The 17,376-nt window shown below is 44.7% G+C and overlaps 1 protein-coding gene across 2 annotated transcripts in view; it reads right to left on the bottom strand.

Moving 5' to 3' along the window:
- IMMP2L (inner mitochondrial membrane peptidase subunit 2) overlaps positions 1–17,376 on the bottom strand; it is a 578,935-nt gene that overhangs the window by 173,638 nt on the left and 387,921 nt on the right. For both annotated transcript variants that reach the window (XM_090287782.1, XM_090287781.1), the window contains one exon: positions 10,747–10,812. In XM_090287782.1, coding sequence (XP_090143908.1) covers positions 10,747–10,812 — 66 coding nt within the window. The remainder of the gene's footprint in view (positions 1–10,746; positions 10,813–17,376) is intronic.

The raw sequence follows: 17,376 nt of genomic DNA, 5'->3' as shown, positions 1-17,376 counted from the left end.
CACAGAGGCAGGGAGGGAATAAGGGAGGCCTGGGGACCGTCTCCCTGGTGCTGTGACAGGAAGTCCTCCCTGCTTGTCTCGGGCGCTTTCCCCTCGTGGGAGACCTCCGAGGTCTGCGTCCAAGAGCCTCCTGGTAAAGGGCAGCCATGGGGAATGACCCAGGGGTAGGACCCACCCCTCCACCCGGAATGGAGACTCAACCTTCCTAGTGCTAATCCTCCTACAAAAATGTAGGTGCTGGCTGCTTCCCTCTTCTCTACATAATAAACAACTCTAATGGGATTGCGGAGCTCCGGCCATGTTGGAAGTCACCCAGTGCAAGGCCCTCTGATTTATCCCCAGCCACTTTCCATTTTCCTAGCAGCGCTGGCACTCGGGGAGGGCTGAGGTTACAAAGCAAGCGGGAGGGAACGCCTTAAAAAATAATAGGGGGGTGGTGGCAGCCATTATAGGGCCCAGAGGAACACTGGGGCGTGACGCCCCTCTGTATGCTTTGCCACCAAAATTCACAACGCAAGTCCCAACAGTGGGAGGTTAAGCATGGGCAGCGGGCGGTGGCAGCCATCACGATACCGGGGCTGAGTCCTGTGACTTGAAACATTACATCTGTCTGTCGGCTGGGAGGCACCTCCAGCTGCGCCCTGTTACACCAAAGTCTAGTCCTTAGACCACTCACTCCAAGGACAAAGCTCCTTGTCGTCAGACCTAGTACCAGAACACAGTCTCCAACTGCAGCATGCTCCCCTGGGGGGCTCTCTAAAATTGAGAGGTTGCCTGCTGGTCTCAGCCCAAGAGTGTCTGGCTCAGTGTGGTGGGAATGAGAATCAAGAATCTGCATTTCTAGAAGATTCTGGGATGACAGACCGAAGGTCCCAGGGTTCACACTTTGAGAACCTTACTACTAGAACAACCTAGCCTCCACATGTTGTCAATGGGATGTGTACAGACATGCATGGCTTTCTACAATAAAATATTTCTATATTTTTATAACTTTAAAATACTGTGAAAAACATGTTACAAGCTTTATAGTAAACTACCTTTTCTCTGTATTTGTAAAATGCATAGATTTGCATCAACAACTAAAATCATTAACTCACAATAGATTCAGTATAAAAATTACGGCAAATAATTCAATTTCTAAGGTTCTCTTTCATGAACCTTAAGCCACCAAATTAGATCAAATGACAAAAAAAACTTATTCCTATGTATAATCTATAAGAATGAAACTAAAAGACCGATCACAAACTGGAAATATATTTGATCTAAATATGACAAAGAGTTAATATACATAATATATTCAAACCAAGAAGAAAATATTTAATACCATTTTAAAATGAACAATTCTGGAATAGATAGTCCTTGGAGAAGGAAATAAAAGGCTAATAAATTCTAAAATATTATTCATATTAGCAATGAAAACAATGTAAATGAAAACAACTCTAAGGAATGCTCTTTTCACCTTCCACATTAGCAAAGACTGAAATGAAGGGAAGACTCACTACTGGCTGAACATGGTGGCATTTTCAGACATTACTGGAAATGGGGAAACAAACTCTGGTGCAAGTTTTATTATCACATCTTTCTTGATTTCCTCCACGTTATTGCTAAGGATGTTGCAAGTTTTAATTTTGAAAAAGCATTATTTTTTGAAAGTTGAGCTCGGCAACATGATAAAGTTAGGAGTCATTTCCACTTCCATCACGCAGCAAGGGTTTTCTTGATTTTAATGATTGCTGCGTTAGATTTATAATCGGGTTTGATTTACATAATCCCCCAAAGACAGCGACAGAAACCCATTAAGGGTCACCTCACTTTCCCATACATATTCCTAAATTGCCATGCATTCATCCTTTCCTCTTCTATTATTGCATCGCGGGCTTTTGTAAAGCCTACTGCTTATTACACTTTCCTCTCAAAATAGAAACTCCTTCAGGGGGGCTTTCTCTCCTACTAAACTCCATGCCGGTATGTATTGCTTGCTCCTCTCCATGTTATAGTAAAAGATTACACAGTCATTTACTATTTGATGTATGTAAAATTGAAATCCAGGCTCCAGAAATGTTCCTGGGAAATATCAATAGACCTAGAGGGGCCGCGGTAGGGACAGAGTGTTCATCACAGCCTGCTCCGGGCCGCATATTGAAATCGGTGTCTCTTCATGGTCAGGGAGTAGAATTGATCTGTGTAATAAGCAAAGGAGAAACTCTCCTTGGTTCCCAGGTGTCCGGTTGCAGAAGCCTGAAGTTAATGACTCGTCGCACCCCAGATATACAACTTCCGTCACACAATTTACTCTTTGGCAAGGAAACACCAACAACCGTCAGCCCCTAATAAAAATATTAATTACAATCTTTTCACTCATACTCTCATTGGAATCACGACTACAAGGATGATCAATTTCAAACTCTTGTTAGCTCTGTTCACAGAAACCATCTAGCATCTCGTGCAGGATTGCTTTGCAGGAAGAAACGAGAACGTACACTTAGTGTCGTGGTCAGTAAACACTTTCCAATTTCGCAACACTGTGAACACAGACTTTAGTTTCAAAATCAACATTTTAAATATGGGAATAATTACGGCTTGTGCCTCAGATGCTGTGATAGTGTGTACACAGGCATCTGTCCTAATGACGGGGGAACTCAAGAGCTGGGGACGTTGCGTTTTAGGTAATTTAATAGTTAATAAGCTTAGTAGTTAATGCATGTGAAAAGCTACCCTTCCAGGAACTGAAGGTGCGGCCCACCCTGACTGCAGGAGACTGCAAGCCATCCCACCCTTGTGTCCCAGATGGAATCTGAGCCATTGTGCTCCAGGGAGAGACATCCTGGCCGCCCCGGACACAGGACACAGGACACAGGACACAGATAAAGAATCACCAGTCAAGGGGTGAAAGGATGCTAAGGAAATTGCTAGGTTGCAGCTTTTATCTGACTAACCTCTTTCCTGAATTCCAAATCCCTTACCTACACTTTGCCCTCAGTATTTTGGGGTTGAAAAGGAAATGGAGGACAGGTCCTTTAGGGTACATAACCTGCCACCTTCTCAGGTCGCTGGCCATTTGCATAAAGCGCCCATAAGGATTCAACCCCTGTCTCTGCTTATTGGATCTGGTGGTGACAGGCAGCGTGAGTGCGGGGTTTTCCGTTTTCAATAACTTAGATTCCATTTGAATCTTTCCCATAACAACAAGAACCAAAAAGGGTCCCCTAGGATATTAGTTTTTTCCTCTGTAGATGGGTGCCATGTCCCACAGGCTGACGGAGCTAAAAAATAACAGCCAGAAGATAACTGCAGTTCCAATACCTGGTTTATAAGACGAGCTAAAAATAGCATGGCACAGTGTTCTGAATTTTCCCAAGGGCGGGGCTGTTCCTTCTGTAGTGAGAAGGAACTATTTAGGCGATGAGATGTGTTGTCCTCTTCATGCGCACTGTGGCTGTCTGTTCTCCACCGGGGATGGCCTGCCAAGGGCAGCCGCTCTTCCCCGTCCAGCCCAACACCGGTGTCTTCACTGTCCAGATGTGCCCGTGTGGCTATAGCAGCGCTCCGTTCAATCAATAAACAACTAAAGAGCCCTTGGTTTTCAGGCTAATTCTTCTTTGTATTTAAACAACTAGCCACGATGAGAAGTAAGTTTTGTATTTTCTATGGATTCCCAAGTTAAGGGAACAAAAGTAGATAATACAGACCAAAGACTGGCAAACTATGGACCATGAGCCAAATCTAGTCCGAACACCTATCTTTAAAGTTGTGTTGGAACGTTCATTTAATGGCTCCTTTTTCATGGCCGTGCCAGATTTGAGTGCTTTTGATAGAGACAGTATGACCTGCAAACCCAAAATTACTTCTTACCAGCCTTTTACAGATAAAGCTTCATGATCCCTGCTCGAGACAGAATACAGAACAGACCCCAGAAAGAACCCAGAGTGCAGGATTTTGCAACAGGTAAGTGTGTGCATGGGGAGGCAGGTCAGGATCCCAAAGGCACGGGGGCCAGCATTTCAGTACTTGCATGGACAGTTTTAAAGGTATTTTCTTCCAAATTTAGGGTGTCATAAAATATGGACTAAAAAGAAATGGATAATCTCGAGTGGGCAAGGCATTCTGCTAAGCTCTCCGTGAGCTCCGTGCTAAATAAGTCACAACCATTATTTCACATAGAACGTGAGTTAATAACACATTAAATTCTGAGGGCGTGCTAAAGTTTACAAAGGATTGGCAGCACATATATTATTTTTCAAATTCTGTCTTCAAAATAACTCTGGAAAGAAGAAAACTCCAAGTGGCCGAGCACTTCCCCAGGTCACACAGCTTGCAAAGGCCGGAGCTGAGATTACATCTCTTATCATCGTACTCCGAGAGGGACACTTTCTGTTACATCATGCTGCCTTCCTTTTGCTCAGACCTCTCAAAAAACTTTATACAAAAGATTTTTAGAAAAATTGAAGAGGGTCTGCAACTTAGTTAAATCAATACTTTAAACACATCTGCTCCCTGAGTGAAATTCTTCCTCTGAACCTTTTACAAGAGAAACGATGGTCAATTTTAAGTTTACACAAGGTCAACTGAAATTGCACAAAAATGCAAGAACTATCTGTTTCTTAATTGCTTATTATTCAACCTGAAATAGTCTTAACTCTTTCTGGCATGCTTCTTAAGCTTAGTTAAAAGGGTCTTTTAAGAGAATCTTTTTAGCGTCCTACTGCAATAATTACACTTTTATGTCTTTTCAAAATATTTGACAGACTTACGATACTCTGAGCAGAGAAAAATAAAAAAATCAATATTTAGTTCAAAGGATGGCCCGAAGTTAGCATTTCTCTCTATTTTTACTTGGAATTCACAACTTCAGAAAGTCACACTACTAAGAAAGGTCGTGAAGGCAGCAGCAAAGAAGGCTCACAGCCAGCCAGCCCCCCCGTGGCTGCTCCTGCTAGGGAACGGACTCCCAAGTCAAGTCCCAGAGCCAGCCGAGAAGACAGATAAGGAGCTTAGCCAAAGGCATCAAAGTCCTGGACAGACCGCCCGCTTTAAAGCCAAGCGAGAAGAAGTGCACAGTGACGGCCAGGTCGGAGACTCCTGTGTGACTCTGCAGCAGTTTCCCCCGTGAGGAAGCTCAGCCAACGAGCTCCTACCTGAAGCCCCCCCGCCCCAGAGCGGACATGACAGTTCTAACACTATCTTTCAGATATAATGAGTTCCATATAAAAATATTACATAACGAGGACGTTGTGTTCATATGTATTTTCATGTTCTTGCCTTTAATTTCCTATAAAAGGTTTTGTCTAGGTATGGTTGGTGCCTAGTAAAATGTCTGTGATAGCTTCGTGCATGTTCCTCCTAATGCTGCTCCTTATCATGTAGGTACCGAAGAAGCATCTGGAATTACCATGCTTTCAAATACCTACCTAGTATACCAGTTAGTAATGCTGCATACCATGCACATGGGGAGACATCCGTCCTTCTAGACAGATCCCAAGTATATATTTTTTCTTTATGGAATATTCAAAGGAGAAACTGCCATTAGATAAATATTTTTCTAATCCTTTCAGCCACCCACCATGAATGATACATACATCAGAAGGATACTCACCAGATGTACCTTGGGGAATCTCTCCTTTTTACTTCACAGGCTTTGGTATTGTTTGAATTTCCCACAGTAAGCCTTCATTCACGGTTAGGGGGGAGGCTGTAGATTCCCTTCTCATCTCAAACTTGAACCCAGAAGTTGTCTCCAGCACAGGCTGCCTCCTCAGGTGGACCAGAGGCTCCCCTTCGTAAGCTCCAGGGGCCCGTGGCACGTCCCCTAGTGGCGGTCTGCTTGTGCCACCGCATTTCTTTGTTAGCTTGGCTGTGTCTCCACCAGACCGCCAGTTCCAGAAGATGAGAACTAGCCAGGGCTCTTGATGTTTACAACCCCGGGGCCCAGCACACTGTACAGCACATAGTAGGCCCTCGAGGCCCTCGATAAGTAACAATTAAGTCATGATGTCTAGTAATAGTACTATCTGATATTTCTTGAAAACAGACTTACATGCCAGGCGCTGTGCTGACCACATTAGATCCCTTATTTCGTGTACTTCTCAAGAAAACTCTGTGGAGCTTGTACTGCTGTGATTTTCCTTCTGCAAGTGAGGACCATTGGGTTTAGAGGATGAAGTAACTTGGTAACGTAACGCACTACCCAACAGAGCTGGGATCCAAGTCAGGCTGATCTGAATTCACAGCTGGGACTCACGAGTTCTACACCAAACCAACCAGATAAATGTCTGTGCATGATGAATGAATACGGGGCATTTTCATATCTAAAGAGAATGCTCTTCATTAAACAGGGAGACTAAGGTAGAAAATGGAACCAGAGAAACCACGGAGGGGAGCGGGGAGGGGAAAGACCCCAGTAGTGGGTGTCACCATTACTGGAAAAAGCGATTCAATCTAAAAGGCCTAGTGACCCCCAGCAGCTGCCCCGTCTCCTAAATGGAAGTACACACACAGGGCCGCTGTCGCGGGGCCTCTGAGACCTCCCTACACTGCTCGGTTTATTACAGAAATAACCTGGACCTTAAAAAGCCGAGATTACCACTCCTGCATATGAATTTAAGGGACTCTCACTCTGGGGTTTGGTAAGAAAGGCCTATTGCTAAGGCAGACAGTTTTCATTCGCAAGTCGGTTTTTACTCGCCGATACTGCAGCAGTGAGATAAGTAACTGCCTACAACTACGGAAAAGAAAGACGTATTTCCAAAAAGGCATAGGTTCCCTACCTACCAACCTATAATTATTTAGTAAAAAAATGATTAACCTATAATTATTTAGTAAAAAATTAATTATCATTCTTTAGCAAGAAGAGGGGAAGGATGTCCGGGAGATATGAATAATTTTTCTGGTTGACATCAGAGGGAAACCCATGCTTTTTCACAAAAGCCTCTTATTTAGTGGTAAACTCACTGCTGGGCGGCCCCGGCACACTTCCCTGCTCAGGCCCTTCGTTACTAAGTGACCGCGTTGGTCAGACCTTAAGGACAGCCGTCCCTCGCTAGATCGTGGTTCACTTATCGCGGCCTCACTGTATCGTGGAATTTTTAAAAGTATTATATTTAATTATTCATCGCGGATTTTTCACTGTATCGTGGGATTTTGCGGTGCTGTATACGTGTGTTGTTAAAGTTACGTAAGCTTAAGAGTGTAGAATAAATGTGAGGTTCCTACTTCGCGGGGGTGTGGAACGTAATACCCGCGATACGTGCGGGAACGCTGTACTAAACAAGAAAGTGCCAGGACAATTTGATTTGGGGAAAGGCAGGGTTCGGATTAAACCAGGCCAAGGGCCTCAGAGATTTCTGAAAACCTTCGGTTCAAGATCCTGCTGCCTGAGGCCCCCAAACCCCACCACCCACCCGGCTCCCATCAGCTTCCGGGGTCTAAACGTTCTATGCTCCAATCTTTTGCAAGGTCCTGGACACAAGTTGGTTTTCTTTCTTTTTTCCACGTTTCCTTTTTATTCTGTCCTTCCACTGAGGATGGCATGCATTCCCGATTTCTCATCTACCAAGGCACCGTCCTCAAAGACAGCCCCATAAACACACTCGTCGTCGGCAGCCGTCCGTCTCGAGAGACGATGGTGTAGCTTCTTAAGAGTCTATCTGCACCGCCGAGAATGGCTGTGCAGTCCGACTCGGGAGTGACATGGTAGTATCTGTCTCCTCCCGTGTTGAATCGACATCTTGCGATGACGCTGAAGCTACAGAGCCTGGGCAGGGTGATATGGAGGGTCTGCTGTTGCCCATGCAGCAGACCCCCCCTCTCTTCGCAGCTGAAGGGTCCAAGGGAAAGACGGAGTCAATACAGCTTGGCTTCAGGTGCGCCGCAGGAGTTGCCGGTGTTGACTACAACGTCGAACCGCCTTAGGGACTCCGGCTCCGGATTTTCTGTCGGGGTTTACTCCCTTAGCCTTTCCCCTGAAGAGGTATGCCGCAAGGCAGCGGAGGTTTTTTGGAGTCAGAGTTTTCCTTCTCTGAAACACACTAGGCTTCTCTTATTCAAAGCTACCATACCGACCATTAAAAAAAAAAAAAAATTCCAGTGGGAAACTCGGTTTGGTTCTGTTTTTCTCCCTATAGCGCTTCATCTCTTGCTGGGACACAATGTGACTCAAACATCTGTGATAGGCCAATATGGATTTCCATATCTTCAATAGCACGTTTAAAATCAACAAGCTTTTAAGTGTTTAATTTCTAGCGATTCAATGGATTTTGTTTTTGCGAATACCAGAAAGCTATTTTTAATGAATTAGGGCACTTTGACATTTTCCAGGACAGTCTCTAGACTTGAAGGATTATTGTTCAAACATTTTGCAGTGAGAGAATTCTCATGGTTCTCCACCCATGACCACTCAGCAGCACCCACAGCTGCTGGAGAAAGTCCGTGCCATGAGCAGGGCGGGCTGCTTCCCACCGCTGACTCTGCCCGGCCCCTGCTCCTCCTGGGGCCAGGAGGCGCTTCTGTTTTCTAAGACTGCTTCCAGGACCGTGGGGTAAACAAAATCACATCATGCAAAGTGGTTCATTAAGTGGATTACATTTCCCTGCGAGGGTGACCGTGTGTAGAGGACCGTTTGCCTTGGGAGACCGTTTATGTCGATTATTAAAATCATCCCTTTTCACCCTCAGACGTGTCCTAGTTTAGGCGATACAGTCTCTGGTTACCCTGTTCAATGGGGACTAGGAAGACTACTCCTCATGAAGGCTGTGAGCCCCACGGAACCCACAGTCTCACGTGTCTGCGGAGGGCAACTCACCGAGGGAGATGAGACAGGACACCCGGCCTCATGTCTGACACAATCGTGAAGCAGAAACACGAGTGTCTCAGAGAAAAATATTCCTGCCTGAGGACAAGTTCAACGGCGGGGCACTCGTACGGACGGACGGCCTGCACTTTGGGACTTCGCATCCTTTCCCCCCTTGTCTCAAACAGCGCTTCCCCGTGAGTCAGCAAATGAATGAGAAAAAGCAAATCACGATGACAAGTACTTTGGTGAAGGTAATGAGTCTGCCTACACATCACTTCCATGGCTTCTTACCGTGCGTGTTCTGCGTAAGCGCACGCATCGGGGTTCACGCCCCAAAACGACTGCTCTCCCAGCCAAGGTGTCCAGAGAAGCGAGCGGTCGCCTGCTGACTGTCATCAATGTTGACATAAAGAGAGGAAGCTCCGACCTCCACGGGTCTCCTCCTCTACAGCCTCAGGAATACGTGGCTGCAGGCTCTGAACCAATGGTTCACGTCCACTTTTCACCATGCCAAGGAAGCTTTTAAAAGGAAGAGCAGAGCAAGCAACCCTCCCAAACGTGACCCACGTGAGCCACACCTCAATAGCCGCCTTGACACCATGCGGGCCCCTAATGAGCAGGTCATCGTGACATGGAAATCGGGGCCGCGCGTCCCACCCACGCCAGCAGTCTCTCCGGCCGTTTGCTCTGAGGACACCTTGCCACTTTTAAAACCAACCGCGGTCTCAAGGCAGTTTTGTTCATGTGGGTACTGCCTGTCAGTAGGCACCAGTACTAGGAATTAAAATGGAGAATTAGAAAAACAATCTGTAGTGATTTCGTCTAAAACAACAACAAACCTATGTGAGCAAAAAGAACATGTTTCATGACAAGAGCATAATTGTTTTTTGAAACGAAACAAGAACGAGAGCGAAGAGTGGCATGTCCATGATTTTTGCCAACCTTTTTAGCGTCTGGCTGCGTAGAAAGAAGCCAAATTCCCGCCGGCCCTGCAGTCAGTTTGGGGCAACCTCACAGCTCACGTGGCCTCTGGAAGACTCCACCGGGCACACAGGGAAGGGAGTGGGAAGGGCAAGTGCCATCTGAGATTATCAGGAGAGCGGTTTGCCCTCCCAGACCCTCAGGCCGTCCTTGGGGGACACCTGCCTGCACTCTGCCCTCGAGCCCACCAAGGCCCCCTTCAGTGAGAATACCTAACCTGTCCCGTCATTAACACAGACACGATACAGCCCAGCTTTTTCCAAAAAAATAAATAAATCATCATCATCATCATTATCATCATCATCAGAATACTTTCTGAATATAGTTTTACCAGCCTCTGGACCCCCACATTATACACACCTGGCTACAATTTATTTAAAGTAAGAACCAAAATGAGAGGCCACATCAACTTGTCGAATCTCAAACATGGTTCTACATTTATCAGCAAGTAGAATAAACAGGACATCACTACTCATTGTTAAGACACCCGATTGCTACAATGCTACTTTCTAATGCTACTATTTTGTGACTGATTCAGAAGCTTGTCTCATATCTTTTCCCATTTCCTCCATTTCTATTGTAATTAAAGCTCCCCCTTAGTTTCTGTGCCTGCTTCTAAAATAATCAAACGTTCTTACATGCTTCTAACGTGAACCTTTACATCATAATCTAAAACAACCGTGCTAATTTTCATATCTGAAAAACAATGACTTAATTGTCATTTTAGAAAACACGGTTCATTTCAGTTTAATGACTGTTTAATTTCTCCTGTGCCTCTCAGTTAAAGGAGAACCATAGGACCGGCAGGTTCATGGGGGTCTGACCTCCTGAAATGTCTGAACGTGCCCTCTCATTTGGAATGTCTCCAAAGCTTCGGTCCTCTTTGACACGTACTTCCCATGGAGTGTGATTTAAAACTCAACACAAATGTGGACAGTTATAATGTTTACTCAAAAAAACCAGCTTTAAGCACTTACTTTACAATGTCTCCTTCCAGGGCGATCACTCTCTTAATGATCTTCTGTCCTGGGTTTTTAGGGGACCTGGAATGAGATAAGATTATACAATCCATTATGTCTCTGTTGTTTTAAGAAAACAAAGAGAAATTCTACAGCAAAATAACCCTTCTTAAAGGCATTACAGAATCCTGAGTCCTGAGTCCTGAGTCCATGGCATTAATGCTACTGAGGTCCCAAGCGATGTGGAGTCGCTCAGGAAGGAACCCTCTGGAGGAGAAGAAGTCATGCTGGGACGTCACAAAAATTAAAAATAAAGAGCGATAAAGAATTTTATTATTAAAGCTAAGCACTTGCAGCAAAGAAGATTCATACATAAAAAAATGAGTCAGGCATTTCTTTAAAATGATAACATACTGAAATGTCTTCATTCCACTTAAAATGGAGAGAGGAGAGTGATTTAAATCCTCACGAACACACTGAGGATGGAGGTATTTTTTTAGAAAATGAAGAATTAGGAAATTCTTTTAAACAATATTTAGGCCGAGCCATAAAGACCATGTCATTCAAAGTGCTGAAACAGGCTGCTGGCACTTCAAAGACACAGATAAGCTTCTAATACACTCAGCACACACGTCATTTATTTTACGCTGTGACCAATAGCTTACGGTAAATAATTACTTAAAGTAACACCGTTTACTCTAAATGAGCACCCCCCCTTGTTTGCCTGCCTCCTTCCCTCCTCTCCCCTCCCCCTCCCCTAGCTCTTCAGTCTCCCATTCTAGGGGAAGCCCTGTCTGTGCCCAGCAGCCCTGCAGACAGACACCTGGGGAGGAGCTAAGGTCCGCCAACCATCCCATGACGGGACTTGGAGATGCACCCTTCGGCCCCGGTCAAGGCCTCAGGGTGCAGCTCTGGCCAAGAGCTATACTGCAAACTCAGGAGAGACTCTGGGCCAGGACCCCCACCTGGGCTGCTTATGGCCTCTCGACCCTCAGAAAAGGTGCCAGAGGTTCGTTTGAAACTGCCGGAGGTGGGCGGGGTACTTTGTTACGCAGCAGTGGGTAACTCCGTCTTCATCGGTGCCATTTGCTGCCTATAGCATTTAGTCTTTTGATTTAACAGACCCATTTCACATCAATGACCAGTTAATATGTATCGGAAAATCAGGGACAAGTAAACATATTATCTATTCAAGTCGCATCTGAATTGAATTCATTCTTTTTTAATTAGATAAATGCACAAACACTGAAAAGATTATGTTCAAAGCGTAACACTTCATCCAAGGAAACAGGAAGCATCAGCTGGATGAGTATTCTACATTATAGCTTGCTGAGAAAGGAAGGTGTCTAAACCATTTGCATTACTTGTGACAATTAGTCTCAGAATTCTTTACTACATTAATTAGTTTTTATTCTAAAAGGAAATTTGATTGGTCTTTGAACTGTTCCCTCCATGGAATTGACTAAATATTATATTTCTATAAATTAATGTCATTCATGTACAGCTAGAGCATGGATTCACCCAAGATGATGAAATGCATGTCCTCTGTATAGGCTACATTCAGAAAAGTCCCTTCCCATGTCTCTCTGCTTAGATAACCAGAAACATTTAATATATATATATATATATATATATATATATATATATATATATATATATTCTACCTCAGTGACCACCAAAGAAATGCAAATTAAAACAATGGAGTACCATTTTCCTATTGTATTGACCAAGAAACAATATCACTAATACAGTTTGTTGTTGAGGTCTCAGGGACGTGAGTAAACTGAATATAAAGTGCATGGTCACGTAACATGACTTTCTGTAAATAAGTCAAGATCTTATATTCTTTTTAACGTAACAATTATACCTTTTGGAATTCATCCTACTGAAATGATTATGAATGTACGCAAAAATTTCACCTGAGTGGATGTTGTCTATATATTTTTTAAAGATTTTATTTATTTTTAGAGAGAGGGGAAGGGAGGGAGAAAAAGAGGGAGAGAAACATCGATCGGTTGCCTCTCACACACGCCCCCAACTGGGGACCTGGCCTGCGACCAGGCACGTGCCGTGACTGGGAATCAGACCTGTGACTTTTCAGTTTGCAGGGCTGGTGCTCAATCCACTGAGCCACACCAACCAGGGGAAAGAACTCTTTTATATTTTAAAATAATCTATATCTTAATTTCACAAAGCAAATACAATATGCAAAGTGAGCTATCTATATAATTAAAGTCTTATGAATTACTACTTAAATATGTCTATAAAAATATATCAGTAAATTTTAAGGTAATATAAAACTTGGATCCAATCAAATGATTCAAAATGAAAAAAGCTATTACTAACATTAATCCCATTACTGCTCCAAATCTGTATTTTAATCATTAGGCTGCTGAAATACATAGAAAGGATATGGAAATTATTACAGATTTACATTGCAAGAGGCGCTGAATTTCCCTTTGTCTGAATTTTCTTGGCCACTTGCAGATATTCTAGGAAGTGAAGTATAATGAGTGACGGATGAGGGCTCACTTTAGGGCTACAACGTATCCCTGCCCCATCAGTACTAAAATGTGCGTTTAAATTTGTCATTTTAGCATTTTCATAATAAGCATTGTTTTATATTTGTTTCTGGAGCCTGGCTTCTCATCATTCTGTTTCATGCCAATGATTTCATCAGGCGAAGGCTCTCTGGGGCGCGGGACAAGAGGCCCTCTCTGCACCGCGCAGGGCAGCTGGATTTGGCAGAGTTTGTCTCTAATGAGCATTGCTACGGGGACGGAACAGTTGTAAGATCTGTGATACTTAATCTTCCTGAATTTCACTTCCTGTCTTGATAGAAAGGCTGCCATTTTTTACCCTGTGACAGGCCAAATAGTCATATTTTGGGTCTTACACTCTTTCTAACTGATTTCACGTTCCTGTGTGCTCCCAAAGATGGTAGTTCTGCCGCTGTCTGGAGATCTGGGAAGGGACTCCAGAACACTTCAGAGGGGCAGCTCTTGTGTTCTGCGGGGTGAGGAGACTAGCAAGGGTCCCACCAGCTCTGTGCCTGACACCATGCAGGTGCTGACGTCACACGTGTACCTTAACCTGCGTCTAAGCGCTCTGCGCCCTTTCCCATTCAGAGTCAAATCATCAACCCTCCCTCTGTGACTGAGTCGACCTTTGTATTTATAAGCACGGCTCAGGATGGGCCCAGATTGTCATAGAAGATCTCAGGATTAGAGGTCACTTTAGCCACAGCCTAATTAATATAAACATTGATCCCCCCAAAATACCACAATCTATAGGACATTAATTGCATTGCACGTATTATAGCAAGGTCTAAACTTTAACTCTTCATTAATGAGGGAAAAGTAAGAACTAATCTGGGGTTACCTTACATTAGAGAGGAGATTTTGTACTGGCCTTGGGGTGGGCATGCATTACATCACATAACTGTACACTATCATAATTTTAAAATGCAAGTATTGCTGTTTTCATGATCAAAACAAGATGTGGAATGAAAAGTCCACCCAACACAGTTACGAAGACTCATATTTGTTTTTAAAAAGTCATTACATGACAGCTTCCCTTAATTTTTTTGTTTTTTGTTTTCGTTGTTGTTTGTTTTGACAATACTGCTCGGGTTGCATGGTTTTCATAGGTTTGAGCAAACAGAGGCATCTCTCCCATTTCCCATGGCCTTGGTGGGGTGTGTCTGCCGGGTCCCCACATGCCCTGCAAATCAGGTGGCCTTGGGCAGAGTGGAAATGGCTGTCACTCTCCCAGGAGGACCTCAGGTGAGCCGCTGAGTGCAGGCCGGCGTGCAAGCGGACAGGGCTGCGTCAGAGGTGCCAGACCCGGAGCCGGCCGATCACGTCGAGTGCGCAGAGAGGTTTTGTTTGGTCTGCACATCCTGTCTGTGTTTACTTTTCAGTCTCAACCTGGCCAAGCAAACAGGAGACTTCACATAAAAATTCTAATTTCTTGTTCCTCTTGAAAGAAAAACAACACAGAAGATCTGGCGGCCCCAGGCCCGCGTGCAGAATGTGCTCTGGAGCTGAGAACCGGATCCTTGGGCACCTGCCTCAGTCCCCACAGCTCGTTTGCCAAGGTCTCGTGTCCGAGGGCAGGCGAGCCTGGAGCCTCGCGACGTCCTGAAGATTTCTCCCGCCCCCAGCGTCATGTAACTACTGAGCAGACAGCAAGGGGAGCTCTGGCAGAGGGTCTCACACGCAGTAAGGACTCGGTCAGCTTTAGAGTCAGCCCTTCCTAAAATAAATCCACAGGGAAGATCAATTCATGGGGCCCAAGCATATTGTCACAATCCTTTTTTAAGGCTTACAAAGATAGAAGATTAATTTCAAAAATCCTCCAGTAAAAGGATTCTCAGAGTCGCAGTAGAGGGCAAGAAAGGCAGCTCCAAGTCTTGGTCAGGTTTTATTACACAATTAACTGAAGAAACATTAAAACTCAATGTAATTGTATTCATAATGGGAAGTCACAGGTTAATTTTAAATTAAATGGGTACTGTCTGTGAAGTCGAGATGAAAATGGGTGATTTTCAGTGTCAGAGGCTGTATATTCTCATACAACCCCATTTTTAATGATTCATTTTCTAAATTCAATGTCGTTTTATTAATCAGTACTTGGAGACGTTTTACTTAGGTCAGTATTTCAGCTACATTCTCCCCTTGCAGATCTCCCTTCCTATTCTGTGATCCTCTTAAACTGAAACAAAAGAAGCCACATAGACTTTCCTATCTCTTCGCTTAGAAAACTGCATATATATGATCCCTAAGTATTGCTTTTGTCCTGATCTCAGAAAATGCTCCACTCCGAGGGCCTCAGTATCAGCAGAGTGAATGCTAGAAGCGGTGGCAAGAACCCAGCCGAATGCTTCAACTGTGTCCTCTATCATAGCATCTTTCCTTAGAGAACAGGCCTTGGTGGAGGCGACAGCTGCGGAGAGGGTCCCCATCGGGCAGGGACGGGCGGTGGTGATGTGTATAGAGGCAAATTCATGTTCGGAGCACTGGGCCAACGCCCGCTCACTGTGTGGGGTGTGGACGCACCAGGGAAGGGAGGGTGTATCTGTTCCCTCTTTTCTCCCAAAGCTCACCCCCCCTGAGCCAGGCCACTGAGCCGCAGGAGGAGAGCGTTTCAGAGGACAGGAGAGGTCCCAGGCAGGGCCAGAGACCGAAGAATGTAGCAGTAGGAACAGCAGGGTCAGGTCTCAGGTCTGCCTTCTGGAATTCCTTACACACGGACGCAGACCACAGCGCGGTGACGGCCAGAGGCAGGGGAGGGGGAGGAAGAGGAGGGTAAAGGGGGACAAATGGTGATGGAAGGAGACCTGACTTAGGGTGGTGGGCACACAGAACAATATGCAGCTGATGTATCATAGAATCATACACCTGACACCTGTGTAACTTTATTAACTACTGTCATCGCAATACATTCAATTAAAATTTTAAATTAAAATAATAAAAGTACATACGAAATAAAAAAGTAAACTGTGTTTTATGGATAACCATTTCCTTGGTTAAATTTCACAGTGTTTCACTGTTTCTATGATTAGAAGAGATTTAATAAGCAAATAGTGACAACTGGTCTTATTAATAAATCAGCCTTGAATATGTAAAATCAATTACATGTGTATTGTGACTAACTTCTGTAATTGAAGAGAGATGAAATAGCTTTCTACTTGACTGTGTAGATTCTAAAAAATAAATGTCTTCACTTAACTATGAAAAAGTCTATGGAATTTAGTATAATGTTAACAATGAGGTAATTTCTATTAATGATTATTAATTCAAGAATGCGAAAACAGAATATTGCAATCTTCTGGTAGTGAACATCATTGCAAGTATATGTCAATGTCCAGAACAAATTGCATATACATAAATATGTATAGCAGGCATATAATATATACAGCATACACACACACACACACACACACACACACACACGGCTCTCTGTGGATTCCACGGTGCAATATGGAATCGCACCATTTAATGACACTCCTCTGACCTATAAACCTTCTGGGCTGAGAACCACAGTCCCTGACTTATTTATCCTGTAAGTCTGGGTTTTCACACATTGACTCTGCTTCAAGGTGAGCACCTCCGTGGGCTGGGGGAAGACGCAGACCTACGCACACAGATCCCGAAGGTGGTTCTCGCACGGACCGCCGAAGCACAGCCCTCCCTTCCGCGGGACTCCTCCGTCCCCAATCAGAGCAGGGCATGCCCTCGGGGGGGGGGGGGGGGGGGTGTCTGACTCGTCCTCCTGCAGTCGGGGCATGTGTTGCCCTGTACCCATACCATCTCTCTGAGGATGCCTTTGAGAGAGAGTTCCATTTACGGCCACGGAACTTACGGCATAACTGATCTTCAGAGGAATTAAAACACCAGTCAAGCCCTATACCCAGCATACTGCTGCTGAGTTCACCAGTTTTGAATTTTTAGCTTCGACCAGGTTGGGAAGGAGTGCCACACGTTTGTGGTGGCTTGAGGAATGGGCACAGCGCCACAGCCTGCAAGGTCAAGGTGTCTGCTTCCTAGCCCAAACCACATCACACCCATCCGAAGGGCACAGAAAGGGCAGGGCACTGAAATGCCCAGCGAATCCTCGTGTGGAGGAGCTGAAGTGCGTACGTGG

The sequence above is a fragment of the Furipterus horrens genome, unplaced genomic scaffold, assembly GCF_987537825.1.
Source record: "Furipterus horrens unplaced genomic scaffold, mFurHor1.1.pri manual_scaffold_9, whole genome shotgun sequence".
Taxonomy (NCBI): Eukaryota; Metazoa; Chordata; class Mammalia; order Chiroptera; family Furipteridae; genus Furipterus; species Furipterus horrens.
The sequence above is the reverse complement of the archived record's forward strand: the minus strand, read 5'-3'. Positions and strand labels throughout refer to the sequence as shown.